At 41.2% G+C, this 14,601-nt stretch overlaps 1 protein-coding gene across 1 annotated transcript; it reads left to right on the top strand.

Moving 5' to 3' along the window:
• Positions 1-330: 330 nt before the first annotated feature.
• fam50a (family with sequence similarity 50 member A) lies at positions 331-14,568 on the top strand. The gene is made up of 13 exons (XM_085393466.1): positions 331-570; positions 1,306-1,390; positions 1,510-1,609; positions 6,227-6,348; positions 7,233-7,306; positions 7,690-7,756; positions 8,634-8,695; positions 8,833-8,909; positions 9,490-9,544; positions 9,749-9,797; positions 11,371-11,441; positions 12,417-12,527; positions 14,353-14,568. The coding sequence occupies exons 1-13, from the start codon at positions 460-462 to the stop codon at positions 14,359-14,361; spliced, it is 993 nt and encodes a 330-aa protein (XP_085249592.1). The 5' UTR covers positions 331-459; the 3' UTR covers positions 14,362-14,568.
• Positions 14,569-14,601: the final 33 nt, after the last annotated feature.

Below are 14,601 nucleotides of genomic sequence, written 5' to 3'. Positions count from 1 at the left end.
TTTTTTTTTAAGTAGAAAGTTTACACATACTATAAAATATAAATGTTCAAATAATTATCTCGTCTTAAAAATAATTTATGAAGCAAAAATATAAGTCCTATTCATTTGTTTCAAACTTGGCTTTGGGGCTTTTTTTCAGCTTTTCCTAAAAAACTATGGATGATTTTCACAAATTAATCAGAACATTTTGATTGATTGCTTAATCAGTAGTTGAAGCATGCGAACTTAGTGTTAATTGCTTCGAGAGAGAAATTTTTTTTCCACAATTATTCCGAGCTTCCCTGAAGCCCTTGAAGGCATCGTTTAATACGTAACTACCCGGCATGCACTTCGCCGTCGCCATTTTTCTTGTTGTGATTTGCGAGATACGCTGTCTTTACAGTTCTGGAAAAGTCTCTGAGAGATTTTATTATTAATCTTGTATTTGAACAAATATCTTTTTAAGCTCATTTTGAAAACATGGCGCAGTACAAAGGCGCTGCCAGTGAGGCTGGCAGGGCCATGCAGCTCATGAAGAAGCGTGAAAAAGAAAGAGAGCAGCTGGAGCAACTAAAGCAGAAGATTGCAGAGGTTTGGAACTTCTCCCCCTTGATTATAACAAGTCCAATAATAGTTCAGTGTCAATGAGAGCTACTTTAGCCGTTTATAAGTGGTCAAAACGACAGAACGCAGTCGCGTAAGGCCGGGAGCAAAGCGAGTGAAGGACAGTGGCGGAGCCAGGAAATTGTCCGTGGGGTGGCCAGGATGGATCTGTGATGATTTTAGAGGGCATACATCTCTCACAAAATATTGTATTGCTATTTAAGCTCCTTAAACTACACGCCTGTACAATATTTGAATCTAGGTAGTGGTGGCAAAGATCAAATGCTATCTCTAACATTTTTTCTTATTTGTGCAGATAAAGTAACAAAGAAGCACAATACAAATGTAGCACCACTTATAGACAGTTGTACTGTGTATTACTACTGTGCTGAGTTTAGCTTATGGTGATCAGCAGTATTATGAGCTAATCTGCTGTGTCATCAAGATACACAGACACAGATACATAATTAACTTTTTTTTATGTAGTTCGATCCAGGTATTTATACACGAAACAAACTACTTTACCGTTACAATCGCATAAAACATGGGAAAAAATGTTTAAAATGAGAGATTTGTCCAAATTTCTGTTTGAATTCTAAGATTTTTGAGACAAAGGCTGTAAGGGCTCTCTGATCTGTTCTAATATTGTGACCACACCAGGATAACAACATGCCTGACCTGCTCCTCACTGAGCCTTCACTGTGTGTGTGTGTTTTCTCATAGGACAACATGGTCAAGTCCAACATTGACAAGAAGTTCTCGGCTCACTATGATGCTGTAGAGGCAGAGCTGAAGTCCAGCACAGTTGGTGAGTGTGTTGTGTTATATTTAGATTAGGATGATTTGTTTCTGGCATTCTTGCTTACTTTTAAATTTACCTGTTGTGGTTTTTGTTTGTTTCTTTGTTCTCTTAAATCTCTTGATCAGGTCTGGTGACACTGAATGATATGAAAGCCAAGCAGGAGGCGCTGGTAAAAGAGCGAGAGAAACAGCTGGCCAAGAAGGAGCAGTCCAAGGAACTCCAGCTGTGAGTTTTTCTTACTGATGCTCTGGGGCCTCTGTTACGATCCAGGATTCAGTCTTATCTGGTTAAATTCAAGTTTCAACCTTGGTTGAGGAAAACAGCTGGATTTCCAGTAATTTAACAACAACTACATTTCCAGAAATTAGCGTCACCGTTCCCAGAAGATCAGCCAGACTTCTGGGCGTGGACATTTGGAGGAGGGTCTAAAGTTTTTGTATTTGCCCAACGAGCACAGATGGACATAGATTCTTAAACACCACTTTATTATTTGATTCCTATTGTCTGCGAATGGTTTTACAGCAGTTTTATTCTATGAGCAATAATTAATTAATTATTAATCAATTAATATATGACATAGCGCCTGTTTGTATTTGCTTACCTCATATCAAACTTGCATGTAGACTAAGCCTACGTTTGAATTTTCTTTTAATATGAATTCTTTATTCTCTTAAACGGCACCGATGCTGCAGAAATAATTGATTGCTATCCATCAGATTCTCTCATGTCCTATTGATAGAGTTGTGATATTGATAAGTCTGTTGACTCACACAGTCAGTTTTGTTTTCTTTCTTCTGAATATAGCAGCTGTTTTCCAGTCTTACTGACCGGAGCAGTTAAAGTGCACATTTTTAATACTGTAACACTCCACAGTGCTTTTCCTCACACTCACATCGCCGTGTGAATTTCAGTTTCTATTATGTGTTTTACCTCGTCATATTTTCCTGCACTATAATTTGATCTTCTTTTATGAAATCAGTCGCTCTGCTGCGAGGATACTTATCCATATTTGCGATTAGTTAGATGCAACCAGGGTCAGCCCTGTCGTGCGAATGTGCAGGGGAAACGCTGAGATTAATGAGAGGATTACCCAAGTTAGGATAAGTGTATCCAGATAATGTAGCATCTGGTCTGGCTGATCTAACTCTCCTTGGTGGTGTGGTGTGTGAATAGTAGAATAGAATAATTCTTTAATTGTCCCACAAGGGGAAATTTGGTTGTAACAGCAGCCAGAAAGACACATATACAAACAGGACACAGAACAGAAACATACACAATTTTTCTTAGATATTTACATTAAGGACAATGGTTACTATAAACAGAGTACTGTACAGTTATTAAATAAAATAAAATTAACTACAGATAAGAGGCAAACCAGGTTGTAGTGCGAATTGGTTGATTGAATTATTGCAGTTACAGCGCAGATGTAAACATCTGTGATTGTTGGGAGCAGTTTTGATTGTATAGTCTGACAGCTGCAGGGAGGAAGGACCTGCAGAAATGTCCTTCCTCGTACAACATACAACACTGTAAAAAATGACAGATGCCACCACAGAGTCATAGAAGGTCTTCAAAATCGCTCCCTGTACTCCAAATGACCTCAGCAGGTAGAGTCTGCTCTGACCCTTCCTGTAAAGAGCATCAGTGTTGTGGCTCCAGTCCAGTTTATTATTCAGGTGAACACCCAGATACCTATAAGAGTCCACTATCTCAATGTCCACTCCCTGGATGTTCACTGGTGTCAGTGTGGTGGGTCTGCGTCTCCGGAAGTCCACCACCAACTCCTTGGTTTTCCCAGCATTGATCAGCAGGTGGTTCTGCTGACACCAGTCTACAAAGTCCAGAGTCCACTGTCTGTACTCTGAGTCGTCCTCACCTGGGATGAGGCCGACTATGGCAGAGTCGTCAGAGAACATCTGTAGGTGGCAGCGTGGGGAGTTGATGGAGAAGTCTGCAGTGTAGAGGGTGAAGAGGAACGCTGCCAGCACAGTTCCCTGTGGGGCCCCCGTACTGCAGACCAGCGTATCAGAGACACAGCCCCGTGTCCTCACATACTGTGGGCGTTCTGTGAGGTAGTCCAGTATCCACTAGGACATGTGGTGGTCCACTCCCGATAGCTCCAGCTTGTCTCTCAGAAGTCGTGGCTGGATGGTGTTGAAAGCACTGGAAAAATCAAAGAACATGATCCTCACAGTGCTTCCAGGCTTCTCCAGGTGAGTCAGAGCTTGGTGCAGGAGGTAGATGATGGCGTCCTCCACCCCGATGCCAGGCTGGTAAGAAAACTGCAGCGGATCCAATGAAGAACTCACCAGGGGGCGCAGATGGTTTAGAACCAACCTCTCGAGGGTCTTCATCAGATGTGATGTCAGGGCTACCGGCCTGTAGCTGCTGAGGTCCTTGGGATGGGAGGTCTTTGGTACCGGTACCACACAGGAGGTCTTCCACAGCTGTGGTACTTTCCCCAGTGACAGGCTCAGGTTGAACAGATATCCTAGGATGCCACACAGTTAATCTGCGCAGCACCTCAAGAGCCTGGAGCTGATGCCATCTGGACCTGCAGCCTTTCGCACCTTGATCTTGCGAAGCTCGTTCCTCACTTGAAGTGCTGAGATAGAAAGAGTGGATTTTGGGGGAGGGGGGTGTATGTTGGAGTCTATAGAAGCCGGGGGTGGGTGTAATGACTGGGAGCTGAGAGGTGTGAAGTCCTGTGATGAAAGACAGGCAGGCCCTGAAGATGAGGGAGATTGCAGCAGGGGGGACGATGCTGGGGGAGGGGTGGGTGGTTGATCAAACCTATTAAAATATTTATTTAGGTCATTCACCCACCCCAAGTCTCCTGCAGCCTGGGGGTTGGTTTTTGTCCTGAGATTGTCTTCAGGCTGTTCCAAACCCCTCTGAAGTTGTCCTGTTGCAGCTGCTCTTCCATCTTCCTCCTGTAGTTTTCCTTCCTTTGCCTTATCTTCCATTTCAGCTTCTTCTGAACAACTCTCAGCTCCTGTTTGTCTCCAGATCTAAAGACTCTCTTCTTCTCCTTGAGGAGAGCCTTAATTTCAGGATTTATCCATGGCTTGTTGTTAGAAAAACACCGTACCTTTATGAGTATGGGTACGGTGTTGTCCACACAGAAGTTCATGTAATCTGTAATGCAGTCTGTGATGCTGTTGAGGTCATCCTCCAGGGGGCTGCAGAGGTTGTCCCACACAGTAGAACGGAAACAGTCCCTCAGGGCCTCTTCAGTCTCTGCCGACCATTTGCTTAATGGGTGTTTCACAACTGTTTCTCTGTGTACTAGAGGTTTATACACAGGCTGGAGATGAACCAGGCTGTGATCTGAGCCCCCCAGGGGAGGGAGAGGTGATGAGCTGTATGCCTCCTTGGTGTTGGCATACAATAAGTCCAATGTTTTATTGTCTCTGGTGTGGCAGGTGACGTACTGGGTGAAGGTGGGGAGAGTGGAGGACATGTGATGTGATTAAAGCCCCCAGAGATCAGGAAAAGGGCCTGAGGGTGCTGTGTTTGGAGTCTGCTGGTTACAGTGTGCAGGACCTCACAGCCTGCTGTAAAAAATATAATAAAGAACACGATTGTCCATAGAATTCTGAGCTCCATTGTGGGGACAACAGTCCAAAAACAAGAAACACAAGAACAACAAAGAAACAACTATTAAAGAGAAAAAAGGACTCGGTCAGGTCGGAGCTGCTGATACTGGCTGCCAGCTCGGAGCGGCGCCGGAAGTAATGACAGTAAATGTCAGAGAACCAGCTGTGGGGTGTCCTTTTGTGTACTGCTTAATGATGTGGTCTAAAAGGAAGCGTTCCAGCAGCAGTGGTTCAAACCCTGCTCCCCCCAGAAGAGGCCGCCAAATGATCACATTTAAAAAAAAAAGTTCATTTATTTATTTCCTTTCTTACTTTTAACCTTCTACTTGTGAGATACCCACACATTTTTCAGGCTAATAATTCTGGGAAATAATTGCTAAACATAAATACCAAACATTTAAATACCAGATTACAAAATTTGCTATCTTTGAGTTTTGGACTAAAAGTTGTGGAAGATGTCATCTGCGTCACAGAAAATTGTGATGTACCTTTTTGTTTTGGTTTATTGTTTACTGGCTTATCAAACTATTAAAATGGCCTAATTTACATTGATGGATAGTGAATGTAGTTCCTGAGTTCAGTTCTTCTGAAATGTATCTGATGTGTGTACATCCCATGGAAATTGTTAGCTTTTTGGCCTTTTTGGTAAGCAACACGTTACCCTTCTACTTCAGGAGCTTCCTCGCTTCAGTTATGTGCACTGTAATAATTTCACTTCAGCTGAATTGAAATCAATGTTTTCTTTTTTTTAAATCTTGGCTGTTAGTCTCCGTGCAGATGAAACAGAAAGAATGCAGACTGTGCACCGACCTGCAGATCCTGTTTTTGAAATGTTGGGCTTCTTGGAAACAAACTCTTCTAAATTTTTGTTTTTAAAATTCTCACCAGATGCCTCACATGTGTATTCTTACTAAGTTGGCAGTAATTCTGCATTTGTGAACGAATGCTGCCAGATCATTAAATACGTGTGTGTGAACAGTTTAAGGAAACTCTAAACAGTCCCTCTAAGGACCCAAATAAAATACAGATGAATAACACTCCTTGGTGCTGTCCAACCTGAATTGCGTTGCCAAACATATGAAACCTACAAGCAGCTTATCACAGCGTGTAAACAGTAAATTTTCTTTTCTGGGCTCTAGCTCAGCTCAGCAGCAAATAATTGTTTGACTGTAAGTATTTGCTTTCACGGACACCCTCTTGTGTCTCGATGGGTCAATATTTATATTTTCTCTTCTCTTTCCAGCAAGCTCGAGAAGCAGAAAGAGAAAAAGAGAAAGGAGGAGCAGAAGAGGAAAATAGCCAGCTTGTCATTTAATCCCGAGGACGAGGAAGAGGAGGAGGAGGATGAAGAGGAAGAGCAAGACTGTGAGCATTCGTTCTGTTTGGGACGTTAAGGCCTCAGTCATCTGAAGCAGTTTTCTTTCTTTATCTGTAACTTTGTTTAAAATCTCTTCTAAATCTGTTAGATTAGGTCAGAGCCTTACTGCTGAAATGAACATGTTCAGACCGAGCCCTGCAGGGAGACTAATCTGAATTCCAGAAACGGCAGAGATCTCGTTATACTTGTTAAAGGTTAATTTGAACTTGTTGATTTGTCGCTTCTCTTTTTCTGAACTATACAATTAGTTATACGTCACTCCTTACAAGTCGTTTAGATCATCAGATTAGAGGGATTGATAATACTCAGTACTGCTGGCCAGACCCCACGTGTAAGCATAAGAGTTATGTTAAGAGCAGCAGTGGTGCAGGAGCAGCCAAAGTCTTTTCTGTGTGTTCATACAGATTAAAGGTAACAAAACACCCCACTCAGAGATTTCGTCACTACCGTGAGGCAACAAGTGCAGACTGATGGTGGTGATCACAGTTATTTTCTTATTGCCAAATAAAATTCCAGAAAGATCAAAAGTTAATGTGCGAAAATCTTGAGCCACCCCTCAAAGATGGCCTCAGTTTACGTCTCCACAATGGGGTTTCAGTCATGATAAGATAAGATAGAACTTTATTAATCCCTCGGGTGGGTTCCTCTGGGAAATTCGACTGATGGCCTTGTCTATCTTCATGTATACAGTGACTTGGTTTGGTCTTTCTCATTAGAGACTGTAAGAGTCTTAATTAGACTTGGTGACTAACACAGTCTTGGATTTTAAAGTCTGCTTAATAACTGTGATTTTTTTTTTTCTTGTACTGCTAAAACATAAATAATCTAGATGTCACATGATTTCTTATTGATCTTTGGTTTTGTCTTGTAGATCCAGTCAAGAAGAAAAAACTGGGGAAAAATCCAGATGTGGACACAAGTTTCCTGCCTGATCGAGACAGAGAGGTGAGGTGGTTGTAAATCACATTAACTCCATGAGCGTGTGATAACATAATATGGTTGCACTTCTGGCTCTTCTTAGCTCTGCATGTATGTTCAGCTGTGCTCTGTTTTACCTGGCAAGCTGCCAGACACTGCAAATCTTAAGAAACGCGAAGGCTAAGAAGTGATGAATGATTACCTCTCCACAAGTAGCTCCACTTCACTGTCAGTTGTCCATGTCAGCAAAATAACAAACAGATTTCTGAATAATTGGAGCTCAAAAGTTAAGAGTTGGTGTCACTGTTGATCAGTTGGTGGTGTTGTCAATCTTCTGTAATCTGATCGTCTTTAAATGTAAAACTTGTTTGTAAGTATTTTTGCTCCACTGATGGGCTTTGTGTACTCAGGAGGAGGAGAACCGGCTCAGAGAGGAGCTCAGGCAGGAGTGGGAGCTCAAACAGGAGAAAATTAAGAGTGAGTATCAGGATTACAAAGTAAGTAATGATGATCACTTTAATACTGAATACAAGGAGGCAGGCAGGAGCTACACAATGATCCATTTTGGATGTTTTCCGTGAGGACAGTTGACACTTTCCTCAAAGTGAAGTGCCGACCAAAGTGTTTTCCCCTGAGCCCAGCATGTTTTTTAGTTCTTTGCAATGGGAGTGTCACTGTGCTAGTGGCAGTGTGACAAGGTGCTGTGCACATCGCTGTTTGCTCTGACCCAGCCGCCTAACCGTCATCTCACAACCTTTAAATAACAATGGGAACTGTTTTCCTCCTGAAATCCCCAGAGCCGTTGAATGAATGGCTTACTGAAAAGCTCTGAAGGTCTCTATATTTGCACGCAAACTAGTACAATGAAAACAGTCAAAGTTCAACTGCCATGATCGCTGTGATCTCAACTCTTTTTTTTCTGTACAACTTCACTGAACCGTCCCATACCAGCAACCGCCACAGCCAAACTCTTCTCGGGCAGTACTCGATAAGACTCCTGCTTTAGCTTGAAAGCTCCCTTCACCTCTGGTGTCTACCATCTGGTTCAGGGATTACCACCACTAGTATTTAGTATTTTAGTATTTATTTATTTATTGTCATTGTCAAGAACAATGAAATTGCGTTTGGGGCTTCCATACAACCCAGACTCACCCTCTTGGGGCCTCATTACTTTTAGAAGGCACTGCAGGGGCTGGGTGCAGTGTGCATCAGGCTGCAGGGCCCCGGTGATCTGAAAACGAACATCCTAATTAAAAAGTTGCTATTGCATTATTATGAAATCAGTGTGGCAGTACAGCAGTGCGCAACCCTATGTCTCTCTAAATCTGTAATAACTGTACATCTGTGTCATCAGATGAAGAGATTGAGATTACGTTCAGTTACTGGGACGGCTCTGGACATCGGAAAACTGTCAAGGTAAAGATTGAACCAACTGGCACTGAGGTTTTTAAGGAGAAAAAAAATGTTATCTGCACCGTGCGTAGCAACACTTTACACACCGGTTTCTCTCCTCATGCTTTTGTTTTCTCTCCGTTTGTGTATTTCTGCTTCAGATGAAGAAAGGTAACACCATTCAGAACTTCCTGCAGAAAGCCCTGGAAGTCCTCAGAAAGGACTTCAGCGAGCTCCGGTGAGTTTAGACATGAAAATAGGATCATTTTTGTTTTTCACTCGGACTGTTTGAGAATGCAGGTATTTACAAAAGTAGCTGCAGTTATGCCATACGAAAAGAAGGTTCCATGGTGGGAGTGTTCATCACTACAGGCCATCATATAACTGAATGCGGCATCAGCTGAAATTGACACCGATGAGTAAAAGTAGAGTGAAGAAAAACAAACTAAGATGTTGTCTGTGTAAGGAAAAAAAGATTTTAGGGGAGTTTGAAAATAAAAGAATATTTTCCATCAGCCCAAATAGAAGCTTTTCTGTAGTTTAGCCAAACAGTTGCAAAAAAGCTTTGACAGTGGTGTAAGTGCTGTCTGTAAGAGACCTCCTGCAGTGAACAGCTGGCCAATTTCTGACTTGCCAGAACTGACTTGGCGCACATCATGTGTCCTTCTCAGTTTCTCCATCTTTTAACGCTAGAGTGATAAACTGAAGCATTGCTGTCAGCCCCAGTGTTTTATTTCAGTTCCCATGGAGACATTAAAAAAAAGGCACCTTGGAGTTAATGGATGTGACAAAATGATAAATGGGATTTTTTTCCACAGATCTGCTGGAGTAGAGCAGCTGATGTACATTAAAGAAGATCTGATAATCCCACATGTAAGTGCTGTGACACACCCAGTTAACTGCTGCCAAACCTTTGCTTAACTTTGTTTTTTCCCTTTTTTCCTCCCTCTCTTGTTTAAACACCTGTGCGCCATTCAAATTCACTTTGATAGTTAAGTGTAGTCACACTAGTAGATTGTAATCAGAAAGAGAATTTTGTTTTTGATGTAAAGTTGTTTGTCTCCTTGTCTCCTTCAGCATCACAGTTTCTATGACTTCATTGTGACCAAAGCCAGAGGCAAATCAGGTAATCAGGCATCAACAGCTTCCACACTGTTGACATCCAATATCCCAATTTCCTGCTACAGACGATAGAAAAGCTCTAATATAAAACATTTTTGTTGTGCTATAGAGTGTATATAAAAGATGAACCAAGCCACAGTGACATGTGACACAAAGGCCCAAACATAAATAGTCCCTCATTAAACCAGAATGTTTTGTTAGAAATCAACTGTGGTTTAGTGTTTATTAATCCTTGTTTTTAAACTAATAGCATTTTGTGTCGTTCCTTTTTTACACAATATTTCATATTCAATTTAAAGTTAAATAGCACAGCTCGTCCAATCGCGATAAGTGGACGGGGGATTTTATTCTGGACATGTTTGTATGTTGTTGCTTTAGACTGCGGGTGTCTAAAGAGAAAAGCGCGAGACCAGGAATATTGTCCACATTTGGCTACCCCTAATCTGATATAACTAGTGATGTGTCGGTCGCGAACGAAACGACTCTTAGAGCCGGATCTTTGAAGTCAACGATGCAAGTCGTGTTTTTTTTTGTTTTTTTTTCTCTCACCCCCTCTCGCACTTTTTTTCCGCTTCACTCCGCATGCAAGCCTTGTGCTTTGCGCTGGGAAGAGGGGGGAGGGGCGGTAGTTACACTCGCAGTAGCACAGGAACAGAGCGGGAGGGAGAGAGAGAGAAAGAGACAACAACGTCACATTAGAAAGGTATAGTAATCATCCACAACTATTGTTCAGTTGCGGATGATAAAGGATTCAGAAAGTTTATTCATGCAGTGAATCCTGTGTATGGAATTCCAAGCAGGAAAACACTCTCCCAAAAAATCATCCCCGGCCCATATGACAGAGAATGTGCATCTTTTTTTTTTGTTTTGCATATTTTAATATATATTTAATTGTGTTGTGGTTTGCAGTGTTTTGTGCTGTTTCACTTTAAATGTGTTTAAAAGGAAAAAGCTGAAAATTTAAATAGTTAAAAGTTGAAATGTAAATAGTTGGTTTTTGTATTTTATAGTTTATTTAGTTTAGTACAAACTCCAAAACAAATGCAAATTCCGAAGCACAACAGAAGTGCTCCAGGATGCTGAGCGCAGTGTTGAGCTTTTGTTAACTAGTGGCTACACAAGCCAGGAAGTACCATCGACCAGATTTGGTGTGTGGTAACAGGTAAATGAACAGTTTTTAAAAATAATTTCAACATTCTTTTTGTGCATAATTTTATATTGTTGTTAATAATAAATTAATTAACGCAACAAAACAACCTGAAGAGCCGGTTCGGAGCCGAGAGAGCTGTTTCTCTAAAAAGAGCCGGAAATCCCATCACTAGTTATAACATTCAGGCTTCATTCTAACAGAGTCTCATTAATCACTGCACTTTGATAGTCTAAGAAGCTTGGAAACAAAAGCAGAGAGTCCCTCCACCAGCCCTATAGGGGTTAAATCTGGGCCCATGGGGGATGTTATAGTCTCTGTAGTTTATATTATCATGAGGCAATTATGTGTCGGAAATTCTTTCTTTCTTAAATGCCTCATGCTTCTTAGTTTTCTGCTTTTTCACCCAGTTGATATTTCTTCTCCGCAGGCCCTCTGTTCAGCTTTGATGTCCACGATGATATCCGATTGGTCAATGATGCCACTGTGGAGAAAGATGAGGTGAGGGGGAAAAACAGTTTATGGGAAATGGTTTCCTTTTTTTTTAGCTGATTAGAGCTACTCCTAAAGTACTCAAAAAAAGAAATGTCATAAGTCTGTTTCTACAGTTGCTTTGATTAGAAATACTCATAAGAAAGATGAAATATTTGTGTATCTGATACAGGAAAGGGAGTTTATAAGATTATAGAGGAATGAACAGAAAGAGTGTGATGTTGAAGTCAGACACAAGCCGAGATCAGAGAGAGAGCAAACAGAAGAAACAAGGCAGCGCGCTACATATAGGTAGACTGAAAAAATTAAGCAAGCATCAATTCTGGACCAAAATGGAGATAAAATGTAAAACTGACACAAAAATAGACACAGACACACACTGTTAATTGGACTGATACATCAGTGTCGGAGTCTAAAAGTATCACAAGTCACTGAATTCTGATTGTAAAATGTAAAAACAGCATTAATTTAATAGTTTACTGTCCTGTGCAACGTCTAACTTGAAATGAGTCAGTCTCTTCATCATGTATTAGTAGGATTTTTTTTCTCTTCACTTAATTTAGAAGGATAAAAATCCTTTAAAATGTCCTAAATTGTCCTCTTTGACAGGAAGAATGTTGAGTAGTTTGCAGTTGTGTTTTCAGAGTTTGAAAACAGATTTTGCTTACCCAGAAATCATCTTTACACTGACACTAATGTAGAAGAAACCAATACCACACCCTAGAGCCACGTTTGGACTTGTTGACTTGCCAAGCATATGTGGCTGAGACACATGGGTCCAATCCACTGTGTACCCACAAACTGAGCAGTGGGGGTCTGATGTCATATGGATTGTGTATCGTTGAAGGCTTTGGAGGTCTGGCTGTCCTGACTGGTTTTAGGGACAGAAATGTCTGAATATCTCTGTAAAATGTATTCTCCACCCATGCTGTATTGTGAAAACAAACAAAAATATTAAGTGCAGCTTTGCTCTTTTACCTCAAGTCTCATGCAGGGAAAGTGGTGCTGAGGAGCTGGTATGAGAAGAACAAGCATATCTTCCCTGCTAGTCGCTGGGAGCCATACGATCCTGAGAAGAAATGGGACAAATACACGGTAAGAGTCATTTCTGCCAAGCAAAAATTAATCAGCTGGTTATTTCCCCAGTTTCATTTTAAATTGGAGTCTCGTTGGCTCTGTGTGGCCTCACCACCAACGCTGCAAGCAAAGCTTTGAAGCTGACCCAGCTTTTCTCAGGTTCATCATTAACTGCAGGTGGAGCACCAGAATGCGAGGCAGAGGGGAGATGACTGGACCTCATTACTCTAATATATCTTCCATGTGTGCAGTTCAGTTTCAGTTTAGTTGTATTTATATAGTGCTGTTTCACAGTGACAGTCATCTCAAGGCGCTTCTATATGGGACATAAAAGCCCCACAATATTAGAGAGAAAAACCCCAAATATTGGATTACCTGTGAAAAGCAGGATGGGAAGAACTCCCTTTAAACAGGAAGTGACCCTGAACCAGGGTCAGACAGGGCCAGCCATCTGCTGAATGAGGTGAGGAGAAAGGAAAGACCAAAATGAAGAGCACAGTGAGACAAGAGTTAATGACATGCAGTGCTGGCAAAAGCACATGAGGAGTGAAAAGAAGAAGGTACATGTATACTGCTCAGTGCATCATGGGAAATCTATGAGTGTACCTGGCAGTCTGATCCTGTGGCATCCTTATAAGAGCATAATAAAGGGGAAAATCCAAGGTCAGAGCAAGCTGCTCTACATGAAAGCTGTGGTACTGTAGCTGTGGCCTGAGTAATGAGCAGGGTTTTAAAGTTGCTCCTGGATTCAATGATGAGTCAGTGAAGAGAAACAGCATGGGAGAAATGTAATGATATTTCTGCTCCCTGCGTCAGGCTCATTGCTGCGTGCTGACAGGATGATTTGTGGCACGAGTTTTCTTTGTAATTGTTCAGAGGGATGCTGGAAGGAAGTCCAGAGCTTTGTACTGTCACATTGTGACTGAGAAGATGCTTTTCACTTTATGGCATGCATTTAATTTTTAAATGCAGAAAATTGCATGGAAATTGTTAAGCACATATATTACAAATGTAGTGAAACTTTAATGAGCACCTCTGGGACTCTGCTCTGCAAGCTGCATGGTACAGCTTCTTCCCTCATCAGTGCTTTCTTACACGAGGCGGCTTCAGAGCAGTGAGGTCTAACCGCTGGTTTCAGGCTGACTTGATGGTTCTGGAAACTCTAGTAGTCCAAGAAAAAAAGGCTTTGAGGCTGGAAATGAACATAATCAGAACTGCTTTAACCTCCTAGGACCTGGCATCACATCACATTTTGGGTTATTTAGACCAAAATACTAAATCTTGCTCTACAAGGGCCTGATATCCACTTACGAGGACATTATACTGCCACTGTTTTATCTAAATTTTAAACAAATGTATGTGGCTCTAATTTTTCTTAGAAACAGAAATCAGGAAATTCTTTGTTTTTACATTCATCAGGTTCCAATCAGCCCAAATATCAAAGAGAAATTAAAAATACTTGCCATGAAAGAGTTTGGGTCTTAGGAGGTTAAAAATGAGCAAAATTCTGTAATACTTCAAATAAGCAGCTGTTTCAGCTTATTTAGATATTACTTTATCATTGATTGTTAGTGAGTAAATAGTTTATTGACACTCCAATGACTGGATGACTGTTTGCAGTGGGAATAGGGGAAAAGCTCAAGTGTTTGTTGAGCATCTAGTGGCCTTTTGTGGTATTGCACAAGGCGATTTTTTTATTCTTATTTGTTTTTCATTGTTTTCAGCCTCAGGACCTGGAAAAAAATATGGCAGTTTGATGAGAAGCATGCATGATACACTCTATCTAATCAGCGTGTTTGTATTTGATTCTTTTGGCGTTACATAATATTTTTTTGTTTTCCAGATCCGATGAGACGCCGATGCTCCATCGCTATGTCCGGTCCTCGACGCAAATAGTTGCTAATTTCCATCTTTACTTGTTCTATTATTTGTTTTAATGTCAGTATTTCTTTTCAACATTTGATTGGTTTTATTTGAAAACAAAATTTTTTGTGTACATAGTTGATTACTCCTAAACCTTTGTTGGAACATCTGCTGAATAAAATGAACCTGGCTAACACCTCAAAGGTCTTTGGTGAAATTTGTGCAATGA

The sequence above is a fragment of the Rhamphochromis longiceps genome, linkage group LG20 (genome assembly GCF_057381845.1).
Source record: "Rhamphochromis longiceps isolate RC_006_pf linkage group LG20, R_longiceps_female_GT1.1, whole genome shotgun sequence".
NCBI classification, from domain to species: Eukaryota; Metazoa; Chordata; class Actinopteri; order Cichliformes; family Cichlidae; genus Rhamphochromis; species Rhamphochromis longiceps.
This window is presented reverse-complemented; position numbering and strand designations above follow the sequence as displayed.